This window comes from Lactuca serriola, chromosome 4 (assembly GCF_051521515.1).
Source record: "Lactuca serriola cultivar US96UC23 chromosome 4, Lser_US96UC23_V15, whole genome shotgun sequence".
Taxonomy (NCBI): Eukaryota; Viridiplantae; Streptophyta; class Magnoliopsida; order Asterales; family Asteraceae; genus Lactuca; species Lactuca serriola.
The window spans coordinates 9,461,734-9,476,575 of NC_136411.1; the positions used below are offsets into that span (position 1 = coordinate 9,461,734).

The 14,842-nt window shown below is 37.7% G+C and overlaps 1 protein-coding gene across 1 annotated transcript in view; it reads left to right on the forward strand.

Annotated features, from left to right (window-relative positions):
* LOC145098021 (triosephosphate isomerase, cytosolic-like) overlaps positions 1–13,649 on the forward strand; it is a 36,016-nt gene extending 22,367 nt beyond the window's left edge. The window contains exons 2-3 of the mRNA XM_079035706.1: positions 13,265–13,397; positions 13,513–13,649. Coding sequence (XP_078891832.1) covers positions 13,265–13,397; positions 13,513–13,649 — 270 coding nt within the window. The remainder of the gene's footprint in view (positions 1–13,264; positions 13,398–13,512) is intronic.
* Positions 13,650–14,842: the final 1,193 nt, after the last annotated feature.

Sequence of the window (14,842 nt, forward strand, 5' to 3'; positions counted from 1 at the left end):
ATATATATAACCTTGGTGTATTCACTTGTTACTCATGGAGTTATTTGTAATGTTTCCTTTATGTCTAATGGAGAGTTCCTTTTTAAGAAAACCTATATTTCTTATAATAAATATTGACTATGGTGATTACTTTTATAATAGCTTTGTTTATACTGCTATATATAATTTGATATCGGGTAGATAGTAGATTGGGTGACCTCGGTGTAAGCCCACATTCAACGGGAACAAGACGTACAGTGAAGAGCACACATCCTACTAGCTGTCGGATACTAGTTTTATATATAAACATGATGTATAAACTAAGGTATTATAGAGTTAACTCACTTAAGTCTTTAAAACTATACTGGCTTAATAAAATGGATTAAGCCCTTAACTGGGAAATCGCTAGTTTTGTATACCAAAAGTACTGACTTTTAAACGAAATTTTTGTACTAGAAAAACTGTACATTGACTCTAGTCTCCTATGACCTGATCCATACCTGGTACCCTTATGATGACTTAATGTTTACTAAGCATAATATATATATATATATATATATATATATATATATATATATATATATATATATATATATATATATATTCGGGTAGATAATAGATTGGGTGACCTCGGTGTAAACCCACATCCAACGGGAACAGGACGTACAGCGAAGAACACACATCCTATTAGCTGTCAGAATCTACTTAGCATATATGTATCCTATAGTGTATACGTTACGGAATTATAAGGTTAGCATCATGGTCCTAACTTTTTAAAGTAGCCTTCTACCAAGACTCGATTGTTTTGAAAGCAGTCTTCTACCAAGACTCTACTGTTATGAAAGCAGTCTTCTACCAAGACTCTACTGTTCCTTTGTTAACTGTAAAGTACATTCTACCTAGTTTATAACCTATCTCGGATAGAGAATAGATTAACCTTCAAGTGTTACCGACACTTTATGAAAGTAGTGGAAGAAATGAGTACCCTGATGTCGTTGATAATGACATACGGAGGTACTATCAACCTAAAAACATATTTGTTTTATTACGGTCATAATGTGAAAGCTGGAACCCCTACTAACCGCTCTCATGTATGGAGATTGAGGGAACCAAACGCGAACCGAGCAAATCCATGCAAGCTGTGTAATTCACATTAAAGTTAGATCCTGTTTGCGTGTTGTCATGCTATAGCAAATTAACTTGTTAGTTATGTTATGTTATGTTCTGTTCTGTTATGTTCTGTTCTGTTTTGTTCTGACTCTTTGTATGCTTCATTGTACTAGAAGTAATGAATAGTATTCTCCTAAACTATACCTATAATAGTTTACTAATGCTCTAACTGGACTGTTACTAAAAATACTCATTTATCTACAAAGTTATGCTTATACTTTATAATGGAGTTTTGTATAACTATAAAGTAACATAACCTTTAGAAGAGTTTTGAAATGTTTTAACAACTTATAAATAACATAAGTAACATTTTGAGACATGTTTATAACAAACATTTACACAATTATCATTGTGCTCAACTTGTATTCCCCCCCTTAAACAATTAAAATAGTTAAAAGATTCATTACGGGGTATGAACTCACCTGATGTGGGTGATTCAAAAGGGTATGCGCGTACGGATGAGAAGTTCCACGAATGAAGTCCCGAGACACAATAAGTCCTAAATGATATATAAGGACACATATTGACATGAATATAGTGTTTATAAACAACTATATGAAAGAAAACACCTTCCGGGACCAGGAAACACCTTGACCAAGTGTTGGAATCACATGTGATTCAACATAGGAAGGTATAAAGGCACACACATGAGTTCACTACCATGAGTTCACGTCCCAAGGGAGTTTACGGCCGTAAACTCATGGCCACACATGTGGGAATGCATGTATGAAAGCTAGGGAATGTTTTAGGGACATTAGCTTTAACCTAGGATGAGAAAAACCACCTTCTTTGGAGTTTTTGAGGAGTTCACGGCCCAAATGAGTTTACTACCGTAAAATCATAGCCATTTATGCTTATGACGGTCCTAAAGGTCATAAGGAAGCATTCTAAATTCATGCCTAAGCCTTAGGAAGTGTTTGTGGCATCAAAACACTCTTATCTTGAGTTTTCGGCCCTTGGACCATGTTGGCTTGAGCTTGCGGCCATAATCACCTATGGGTGATGATATTTTGATTTTTTTGAGTCCTAAACACATCTAGGTAATGTTCTATGCTTGTCTCTTGGCTTATGGAAGGCATTTTGGGCATTTTGGCACCTTAAAATGGAGTTCACGGCCCAAGAACTTCCTTGGTCGTGAACTCACTTCTAGCCTTGTTTCTTAATGTTTTGGGGGTCTAAAGCAAGTAATGGTAGTCCCTAGGTTTAGTCCCAAGGCTTGGAGGGACATTGGGCACACTTTGGCCCTTATAAAGGAGTTTACTCTCCAAGATGTTCTTGGGCGGTAAACTCCCAAATCTTGTTGTTTTGACTTGATTTTCATGTTATTATGGCATATAACACACTTATATACACTCTAGGTTGAAGTACTCACAGTTGGGGGTGATCGGGTGAAGATCCTTGAGAGAGAAAATCAACTTTTCTCTAGCTAGAAATGTAACAAATTAATCCAAAATGGCTAAATTTTCTTTATATAGCCTTGAGGGTTTTTGGTTCGAATACCATTTTTGGACTGTAATATTCCAAAATCTTGAAGGTTTGGGCACTTATTGCAACATATTAAACCCTAGTGTATCCTCTCTCCTGATATCCTCTGGATAACTAACCTTAAAACACTCAAACTTATCCCAAAAGTTTGATAGTTAGTTGATACAGATTTGACTTCAATTATAGTGGATGGTTTTACCGAATGGAAATTTTTGGGTTGTCACATCATCCCCCCCGTTAAAATGAATTTCTTCCAAAAATTTGCTCTCTTAACGTTACTACTGGGGGTTGAGCTCTTCTGCTTTTTAGAATACTCACTCGTAGACCTGGAAACTTTGCCCTGGTGTTCTTGATAGGATTCATACTTGGTCCATCTATCATTTCCTCGCGTATACAAGCCGTATATGATTAAGATTAGTAGGACTGTCGGATGTGCGACTCTGCCCCTGGTCCACAACCCACGGGGAAAACAGGAGATAGGGCGGAAACACACATACTAGGTCTGCATAATCACACTCATATACCACCCTTGCGTATACATTCGAAAATAATAGGCGGGCTGTATTTCTCCATAGCCTCTATGCTCGAACATTGGTCTGCTGGACCAGTGGTATTTCGTGTCGGTTTGCGGACGTCTGACGATAAGGCTTCGGAGGACAAAGTACTCTTTGCACGAGTACTTCGAGGGTTTAGAATGCGAAAGATAAAGTTTAGGTTTAGGTCGGACTTTCGATACGAATGACGAAAGTTTTGAGAACTTGTCGATCGAGGCGATAGAAACATATGAACTCAGTATGGTGAGGACCACGCCAACTCATGATGAAAGAAAACAACGGACTCTATACCGAAAAAAGTTTTGGTCAAGTGAAAGAAACGTCTGATAAACGATGATGTATCCCTGGTATGCTTGGTATTGTACTCCTAGTATGTTCAACAATGTACTCCTTGTAACTGATCTCGAGTTTCCTGCTTTCTGTTTTGAAATTAGCACTCCTACGTATCGTACCACTATGTGCGCATACATACAAATAACAGTGCTTTACTTACTGAAAGGATACTTTTATACTATGATCCCCCATGGTACCACTACCATCGCCCGTCATATACAAGTTGTGAATACTTAAGATGAGTCAAGCAGTTGACTGAGCATCTCTGCCTCAAATCCTCAACCAATTAAGGAAAGGGGACCTAAGCGGATTCGCTCACTCTAGGTCTGCAACATCTCAGTTGCGCACAACCCTGATGTATATGGTGAGTCATAATAGCTTCTCTAAGGGATCTTTTATTTCTCTTGAATTTTACGACCTATTTCAACATGTGAGTTGTTATAGTTACTTTTAAGTGTCATCCCCAATATTTTAAATCTTATATGAATATAAATTAATTTTTAAATGTAATTACATTTTTGAAAAACGTACCACTACTCGACGACGACTCCGAGGTAGATTCTCCTGCGGTGATCATCAGAATACGTCCATCCGCTCCTGAGTTCTTCATTATTGGACAGTCCCTCTGAATGTGTCCATTCTCACCACAACCATAACAGGCTTGATTTTCTTCATCTCCAAGGACTTGGGAGATCGGTTGAGTCGGTGCCCTGTAGTAACGGACTGTGTGTCCCTTTCTGTGGCAGTTCAGACACTGCATTTCTCGGCACACTCCAGTGTGGTGAAAGTTGCACTTTCCACACTTTGGAAGGTTTCCAGCATAACGACTGGCAGATGCTGAAGCAGTAGGCGTCGTAGCGGCGTACATAGTACTCGCTTGTTGCTCTTGCGGGATGTCTTGTGTTGTTCGCTTCTTCTTTCTCTTGTTCTCCGACTCTTGATTATAGTCCTCTTCCCTTGATGACTCGGGAATAGGGACTTTTACGCTGTGGCGGACTCCATGATCGATGAGTCGCTGAGCCAAGCGTTTAGCAATATCAAACGTGGCTGGGTTAGAAGATAACACATTTCCTTGGGTTGGAGCAGTCAAACCCCAAATGTATCTCTCTATCTTCTTCTTTTCCGAGGTAATCATCCCAGGGCATAGAGCTGCTAGTTCGCTGAACCGGTCCGTGTAGGTCACTATGTCTGAGCCAACCATAGTGAGATCCCACAGCTCTTGTTCCAGCTTTTGAATCTCGCCTAACGGGCAATATTCTTCCCGCATTAACTCCATTAGGTTTTCCCAACCTATGGAGTTTGCCCCTGATAGGGTCAGTGACTTAACATGGCTGTTCCACCATGTTAGGGCCTTGCCATCGAAGGTGCAGGCAACAAACTTCACTTTGCTTCCTTCGGGGCATAAACAGATTTCGAAGACCGACTCTGTTTTCTCAAAACATTGCAGGAGGGAAATGACTCCTTCAATCCCTTTAAAGGACAGTGGTTGGCATCTAGTGAAGTCCTTGTAGGATAACTCTCCCTGGCGCATAAGGACCTCACCTTGAGTAGAATCGGTAGGCGCTTCGCCTCCACCTGTACTGGTGGAATGATATTGTGCTATGGTTGTTGCCATAGCCTCGGCCACTGCAACGTTCAAAGTTGCTGCATCGATTTGTGGAGAAGGTATGGGAGTTATCGGAGTAGCGTGTCTGGGTGATCTGCGAGGAGGCATCCTTTCTAAAAGAAAAAAAGATGAGACGGAATAAGTCTATAGCAATGGACACAAGCCGAAAGCTGAACAGACAAGGTTATCCTAGTTCTGGATGTATCGGGTCCTGACTTCCACAGGGTTCTAGGAATAATTCATAAATGAGTCTATACCTAATAAACTCTATGAATTTGAAATAACTATCCTCGAATGAATATCTGTTTCCTGAATAACTGTTACCAGCTGCATGTATGAAAATAATTCTAACACATGTAATGTGAGCAGTGTTTCCACTCGCTCGATAAATTAACCTAGTTAATATTTATTAGTGTGACGCGTGAGATGTTTTGGTTACTTCGGCTGATCTTTCCTTGAAAAACTTCTCATGAATTTGTCCTCGTTCCTCCTGAACTCTTCTGTTGTCTACTATGAGGAAGTGGGTACGTTTATCTGGGCTTGTCGTGCGAGAATGAAAGTGACTAAAGAACCTATGAGCTTTAAAGTAACTTTATGGGGTGATCCTTATGGAATCTTCCTATAATTATACTAGGTATACCAGTTGGTATTGTAATAATTGAAGATCAAATAGACCTTCGAACAATTGATCCCACCTCAACACTACTTCCTTAAAAGGAATGGATAGCGAAGCGTCGGTCACAGATTCTATGTCTATAAGGTCTTGATTATATATAAAACTTTATGAATATACCCTGTAAGATTATAGACCTATCCACAAGGGTCTTTTAAGTTATCACATAATTTATGTATCTGGACTAAAATACTCCTATAGTATCCTAACGTAATGTACTTGTGATGTTCTAGATTTGTTATCGCGCTATCGTATCATAGAATACTCCCATAGTACTCTAACTCTAACTGTACTTGTTCTGGCGTTCTCTTGGCTGGTGTTCTGGTAAGTTTTAACCCTATTGCAACACCATCTCATTCCTAAACACATGTTGGTCACATCTCGAATGAATATAGTTGATCAGGCTATATTGATCCTAGCTATGATTACATGACTGTTCAGGTTGACGACAGTGTCCAACCTCTAAATACTTTTAGTTCTGTTCTCCTCGTGATCCTAGTTCTATTATGTACATGTATGAGCAAGTAGGTATATTTTTATAATTTGTAGTTATACTCTAAAATATATCATTATCCAGAGCACTTAATCCCCATTTTATTTATAGACGTATATCTTTTATCGGTTGATATACTTAGTTCACTATAAATAATGCTCTGATACCAATCTGTCACACCCCAAAACCGGAACGGCGGAAACGTTCGGGGGTGGAGGACGTCATGTCAAGTATCACGAGATATGTATATGGTAAGCAAGTAATGAACAACCATTTCATTTAGAAACAAAGTGTTTACAATGTATGTGTTCACAAAACATACAAGTCATAAACAAATAACAAAACAAGACTTGAAGCTATAATGCTCCATCTTCTGAAGTCCCAGCACGAGCACCTGTCTAATAGTCTCCTGAGAATACAAGTTATTTGAAAGAGTTGATCAGCAATTAAGCTGGCGAGTTCATAAGATTTTAGTGATGTGAGTAAGTTGTAAAAATGTGGTTGAAAATGTATATGTAAAGTGCTGTAAGTTGTAAGGTGTTGTTTTGTAAAGTTTTCATGTTCCTCTAGAAAATCATATATTTCCTACTTAAAATGGGAGTTGAGTAAAATGACACTACAAGCCCTTCTATGCGTAATAAGTGGGTACAAGTTATATATACTTGGAGTAAACAAACAATCGATTATGCACATCTGCCCTCAACCTACAACCCGACGGGATACAGTAAGTAAGGCGGATAGCACATATTCCATTGGTTGTTAGATCGTTGTCATATATATAACCTTGGTGTATTCACTTGTTACTCATGGAGTTATTTGTAATGGTTCCTTTATGTCTAATGGAGAGTTCCTTTTTAAGAAAACCTATATTTCTTATAATAAAATATTGACTATGGTGATTACTTTTATAATAGCTTTGTTTATACTGCTATATATAATTTGATATCGGGTAGATAGTAGATTGGGTGACCTCGGTGTAAGCCCACATCTAACGGGAACAGGACGTACAGCGAAGAGCACACATCCTACTAGCTGTCGGATACAAGTTTTATATATAAACATGGTGTATAAACTAAGGTATTATAGAGTTAACTCACTTAAGTCTTTAAAACTGTACTGGCTTAATAAAATGGATTAAGCCCTTAACTGGGAAATCGCTAGTTTTCTATACCAAAAGTACTGACTTTGAAACGAAATTTTGTACTAGAAAAACTGTGCATTGACTCTAGTGTCCTATGACCTGATCCATACCCGGTACCCTTATGATGACTTAATGTTTACCAAGCATAAATATATATAGATTCGGGTAGATAATAGATTGGGTGACCTTGGTGTAAACCCACATCCAACGGGAACAGGACGTACAGCGAAGAACACACATCCTATTAGCTATCAGAATCTACTTAGCATATATGTATCCTATAGTGTATACATTACGAAATTATAAGGTTAGCATCATGGTCCTAACTTTTTAAAGTAGCCTTCTACCAAGACTCGATTGTTTTGAAAGCAGTCTTCTACCAAGACTCTACTGTTATGAAAGCAGTCTTCTACCAAGACTCTACTGTTCCTTTGTTAACTGTAAAGTACATTCTACCTAGTTTATAACCTATCTCGAATAGAGAATAGATTAACCTTCAAGTGTTACCGACACTTTATGAAAGTAGTGGGAGAAATGAGTACCCTGATGTCGTTTATAATGACATACGGAGGTACTATCAACCTAAAAACATATTTGTTTTATTACGATCATAATGTGAAAGTTGGAACCCCTACTAACCACTCTCATGTATGGAGATTGAGGGAACCAAACGTGACCCGAGCAAATCCATGCAAGCCGTGTAATTCACATTGAAGTTAGATCATGTCGGCGTGTTGTCATGCTATAGTAAATTAACTTGTTAGTTATGTTCTGTTATGTTATGTTATGTTCTGTTCTGACTCTTTGTGTGCTTCATTGTACTAGAAGTAAAGAATAGTATTCTCCTAAACTATACCTATAATAGTTTACTAATGCTCTAACTGGACTGTTACTGAAAAGACTCATTTATCTACAAAGTTATGCTTATACTTTAAAATGGAGTTTTGTATAACTATAAAGTAACATAACCTTTAGAAGAGTTTTGAAATGTTTTAACAACTTATAAATAATACAGGTAACATTTTGAAAGATGTTTATAACAAACATTTACACAATTATCATTATGTTCAACTTGTATTCCTGTCACACCCCAAAACCGGAACGGCGGAAACGTTCTGGGGTGGATGACGTCATGTCAAGTATCACAACACATGCATTATAGTAATCAAAGTACAACAAAACATTGCATTAATAGAAATAATTTTACATGGTTTACATTACAAAGTATTAAGTAATACAGGCAAATATATATAAAGTACAGCAAGGTACTAAGCCATCTTCATCAACAGCTCCGGGGGTGTACCTGTCTAATGCTAACCTGAGAATACAAGTTATTTGAAAAGCGAGTATCAGGATTTTTACAAATGCTGGTGAGTTCATAAGTATTTAGTGACATTTAGTCAAATAACTTTATAAAGTAGTAGTTTAAGTGTTTACTGTGTATTAGAGTTCTTTCCAGAAAATCCTATATTTTCTTTAATAAAGCAGTCTTCTACCAAGACCGGTCAGTGTTATGTGGTAAAAAGTAGTTTTTCCCTTAATTGCTATCGTTATCAAAATACTAAATTTGATTATTAAAGAAAGCAAGAGACAACAGGGAAATAACATATGCCTCAACAGTGAGGACTGCTGACTAAGGCAAAGGAATCATAGACTCTAGGAGAGTATCGAACGAACGACACGCTTGGTTCAGTCTAACAAATAGAGACACAGACCCCGGAAGGTACCAAATGAAAGGTACAGCTGGTAAGGTCTAAAACGGTGAATACAGACCGCAGACAGTATCAAATGAAAGATACGTTTGCAAGGTCAATACAGTGAATACAGTGGATACTGACCCCAGACAGTATCAAATGAAAGATACGTCTTGTAAGGTCAAAACAGAGAAAGTAGACCCCAGACAGTATCAAATGAAAGATACGTCTTGTAAGGTCAAAACAGTGTGACTCTGAAAATGAATTACCAGCATACAATGTGAATTGCCGGTGAAATACCGTTACCTTAAGGCCAAAGAATTATAAGGTAACCCGGGATACTCGTAACCGTACTGACTAGAGTACCAGACGCCCTACAAGCGTCCAAAATATGACATTTGTCACCCGTTGGCTTGGTAGGCCGGGACTGTAGCTAGCAGTCTGGGTGTGGGGTTGTCAATCCCGTATAGATCTATACACACAATGTCCGCTCTCCCTACAGGAGATTCTGGTTACCAACTAGACGACGGAGAAGGACGTGTCCTGAAGATGCATCCTAAATAGTGGGTAGAGACTTCCAAATAGTGGGTAGTGTGTAAGTGCTGAACTAGAGGTAGAGACTTCCAAATAGTGGGTAGTGTGTAAGTGCTGAACTAGAGGTAGAAACTCTTAACTGAACTGACTAGAGAATTCCTGTATGTCCATACTCATCTACATAATATATAACTGATGAATCAAACGACCTTCGGATGGCCATCCAATCCCACCAGACCACATCTCAACGAAGAAAAGGAAATAGGGCAGACGAGCCTTCCTAAGTCTTTCAATCATTACTTATATGTACCTATATAAGCACAGACATACATCTAACTACGACTGAGTGTGTATCAAGTAGAAGTGATTCTTGTGAAGTAGGAGTGTCTAACAAGTGAAGTAGGAGCGGTCGTAAGTGAAGTAGGAGTGTCGAACAAGTATAAGCGTATCACGAAGTAGAGACGACAATAAGTGAAGTAAGAGCGTCTACCAGGTATAAGGGACTACAAGTATAAGTGAAATAGAGACAATAATCGGTATAAGCGTATCACGAAGAGAAAGAATTATCAAGTAGGAGTTTAAAATACATGAAAGCGAAGCAGTAGTAACTAACAAGTAAGAATATACGTCGTAATGGATTTTTTCTATCTTGTTAGTGGATTTTTTCTAAGTCCAAAACCAAAAGGCATGAGTGAGTTTAAGGTCTTTAAGGGCTTCATTAGGGAGTTTACGGCCCAGGGACAACTCCTAAGGGAGTTTACAGCCGTAAACTCTCATTCCTTGAGTTTTGTGAAGTATTAAGCCCTTATATCACTTCTAGCATTTTATGGTAATAGTCTAAGGCCATTTGGGGGACAAAAACCACATTTTTGGCTTGTTTTGGGGAGTTTACGGCCTTGACACATGTCTGGGCCGTAACCTCCTTTTAATCCTCCAAATCCTTATGTTTAAATGATCTAAAACTAAGAGGATAAGCCCTTAATTTATGTATGAAGCCCTAGGGTGATTTAGGAGTGTTTTGGGGCACTTTTTGCAAGGTTTAGAGGTGTTTACGGCCTAAGCATGTGCTTGGGCTGTAAACTCTCTTTTATGCCTCAAATCATTGTGTTTTTATGATTAAACACTCCTAGACAAGTTCCTTAATTGTTTATTAGGCTTAAAGGGACAAGCTTGGGTTATTTTGGCCTCATTATATAGTGTTTACGGCCTAAGGAGGAGCTTAGGTTTCGAACTCCTTTTCAACAGCTTAAATGGTCCAATTCTAAGCTATAAACACGAATCATAATGTTTAGAGTAAGCTAGGGTAAGTGGACTTACAATTTGGAAGCGTTTGGTTACGGAGTTGGGGCGAAAACGGGTCTAGTGAGATTGTATAGAGAGAGAGAGAGAGGGTGGAAAAGTCTCCAAATGGAGCTTACTCCCCTTTATATATGGATGGGAGTTGGAGCTCAGTGGAATTCTACCCAATACTGCCGTCAGACGGGGCTTTTGGTCGCACCCGATTTAGTGGTCGTAATAATAAAAACTATCATTTTCCAATTAAACGGAAATATGTGTTATGTGTTTTTATTCCCATTTATCACGACTTAACGACATAGTAAATATAAACAAACGAAATGTTTATTTAATTGACGACCTCTAATTAACGGAACTTTTATAAACTGGAATATTCCGTTAAGGGTAATGGGAAATGTAACGGGACAACTTGGGTTGTCACAATTCCCCCCCCCCCCCCTTGAACAATTAAAATAGTTACAAGATTCATTACGGGGTATGAACTCACCTGATGTGGGTGATTCAAACGGGTATGCGCGTACGGATGAGAAGTTCCACGAATGAAGTCCCGAGACACAATAAGTCCTAAATGATATATAAGGACACATATTGACATGAATATAGTGTTTATAAACAACTATATGAAAGAAAACACCTTCCAGGACCAGGAAACACCTTGACCAAGTGTTGGACTCACATGTGATTCAACACAGGAAGGTATAAAGGCACACACATGAGTTTACTACCATGATTTCATGGCCCAAGGGAGTTTACGGCCGTAAACTCATGGCTACACATGTGGGAATGCAAGTATGAAAGCTAGGGAATGTTTTAGGCGCTACTAGAAAAACAGCCTTTTACGACGCTCATTGCGCGTCGTAAAAGGCACAGACGACGCGCAAATGCGCGTCAAGGAAGGCCCTGTCATAAAGAGAGACGACGTGCATTTACGACGCTCATTTACGACACGCAATTACGACGTGCGTTTACGACACGCAATGCGTATCAAGGAAGGCCCTGTCATAAAGGAAGACGACACGTATTCGCGTGTCGTAACCTTACGATGCGCATGTTAATGACACGCAATGCGTATCAAGAAAGCCCCTGTCAGGAAAGGCCATGTCATAAATGAAGATGACACACATTTTTGCGTATCATAATTTTAAATGTTTAAATAAAATATTATTTATAGATTTACTTATTTTCAAATTAAATCCGTATTTAATGTTTCATAATAGAAAATAAAATATCATATACAAAAAATAGAATCCATTGCATAAATTTAATGTCATACAATTCTATTTCTTACAATATATAAATTTGCATCTAATCTACTATGTACATCAAATTCCAACTAAGTAAAGTTGCATCTTGCCTTTCATAATTCTTTAAGACTAATGCTCCAAACAACTGATTATATGGATAAGCAGTTGTACATTGGCCCATCTCACTCAATAATGACTTAGCCAAATTCAACTCCAAGTCTTTACTGCATCTTGCTGATAATGCTGCAAGATTTAAATCAAGTGGCTTCATATTCCTTTCTTCCATCAACTTTACATGATGCACAAAATACACAGAAACAAAAAAAAAACATTGTAGAGGAAGGGGTAATTTGGGAAAATGTAAGGGGTATAATATAATAAGAATGCAAATACTTAATACCACTTTCATGCCATCATGGAAACCTGTTGTGCATTACATAAAGGCCCTACACCAACACAAGGCTTGGGTTTGATTATGATCCTCAGCTGTTAAACCAAATACAAAAAGCATGTCAGAAGAATAAAACTAGATGTAGATGAAATTTTAAAAGAGGTTGATCCATCACATTACATAAAGGTCCTCCACTACCTTAAGCAACATTTGTAGAAAAAGTACTTCTTCAGGGCTAAGGTTGCCTACATAAACGGTGTGTGAACCTTCAATTTTCACAACTATATAGTTTTTAAGTTTTTAAACAAGAAGAAAAAGTGTATATATACAAACAACAGGAGATACTTATCTTCTTTGGTGTCATTTCTCTTCAACAAAATCTACACTAAAAGCAATGTGCCCATGTATGTTGATGTCAAAATTTCTATGAGGGCAAAATGGTCATAATAATTCAGAACAATCCTGAAGAGTATTAGGTCCCTGGCTATCTTTTTAGCTACCCAACCTTGAAGCAATTTGGTATACTAAGGGTACAAACTTGCAAGACTGCACCTGAAAATACAAGTGAGAAGTTTCAGTTATAAATCTTAGATCTTTTCCCCATCTGATAATGAAGACATTAATAGGATTATGATTTATCTTTGCCTTTTCCAAATTACTTTTTTGATCAGTTTGTTAGAGACAAAGTTGTGTATGCGGTTTCTCAATGTTTGAAGGTGATTGCTTGTATTGGGGAGACTCTTCAAGAGCGGGAAGATGGAACAACTATGAAAGTTGTTGCTGCACAAACTAAGGTAATTGCAGGTGATTTGGAAATGAACATATGTTTTATTTTTCATTTTTAAATTGTTTAATCATTTTTTTACAATGTGAAGTAACAAACATCTATCGTTTTCATGATTTTTTTTTTAATTTGCAGATAAGATAAAAAACTGGGATAATGTTTGGGCTATTGGAACCGGAAAGGTTGCTACCCCGGCTCAGGCTCAAGAAGTAAGTAGAAGGGTATTGGAACAAGTTGCATTCTATTCTAACAGATCAGATCAACAAGTTTGAAACACAAACACTAACCTTTATATCAAGCTTCAGATACTTTTCTCTCAATGTGCACACCTAAAACCAAATTCAGGGAAAATACAAAAAATCCACATCACTTCTTCTTCAAATTCACTGCTTATGGTTGTCATTTTAAAAAACATAACATACGTTTTCAATAAGCTCCATTGCTAGATCCTTTGCTGATTCTCCATCAGACTAATATACAGAACCAATCAGATTGCTAAACTTGTCAATGCCCTCCAGAACAATCCGGACCTGTTCTATAATAAACATAGAAATAATCAAATCCAATGTATTTTATGTCAACTTAATAAGGGGAAATTGAAGGAAATAGAGAAAATAAGATATTACTCACATCTCTATTTAGAACATGGATCTCGGTAAAATGTTTAGCTTCCCTCCCATAAGGATCAGGGGACACTTCATTGAAGCCTGATGAGGCTGAGATTCTTTGGGTTGATGTTAAGGGCCCACGTGACTCTGAATTATTATTTTCTCCATTTGTCTCTTTGGATGGGACCTCAATTGGTATTGTAGGTTCTTGTGTTGTGCTTCTCCCAATTGATGGTGCCTAGTAAACAATTAGATAAATTAGAATTAAATATATAACTAAATTGATTAATAATGAAAATATGTAATTTTATAAAATAAACTTTAATTAAATACAAATATATATTGTTAAATAGATATTTATCAGTTAAAAAAAGTTTGCAGAAAAGGATGCATGTGGTACCTGGATTCTAGCAACAAATACTTGGACAAACTGAAACTCTGGAAGCAGATAAACACAAAGTGAACTTCCATCACGAACTTGTTCTACAATGGCTTCCATGGGTTTGCCTTTGTTTGAAGCTAAGAGGCCCATGGCATCAAGATTGTTGGGATCACCAACAACAGATGGAGGAAGAACCTCACATGGCACATGAATCAACCCAGGCAATATATAAGTACTTCAGTCATATTAAAGTAAGCTTTTGGATCTTCTTTAATGCTGGGCTAACATCAATCATGTGTATGTTTAGGGATTTTGTGAACTTCTGAAAGTCAGCAACTGATATTTGGCCTCCTCTAAACTGTAAGATAAACAACCAAAACTTGTTATAAAGATGAAAATAAAGCCAAAAGAAAGTGAAGAAATCAAACCAACTATAGTTGATCCTCCACAAAACATGCACTTTCAACCAAACTTG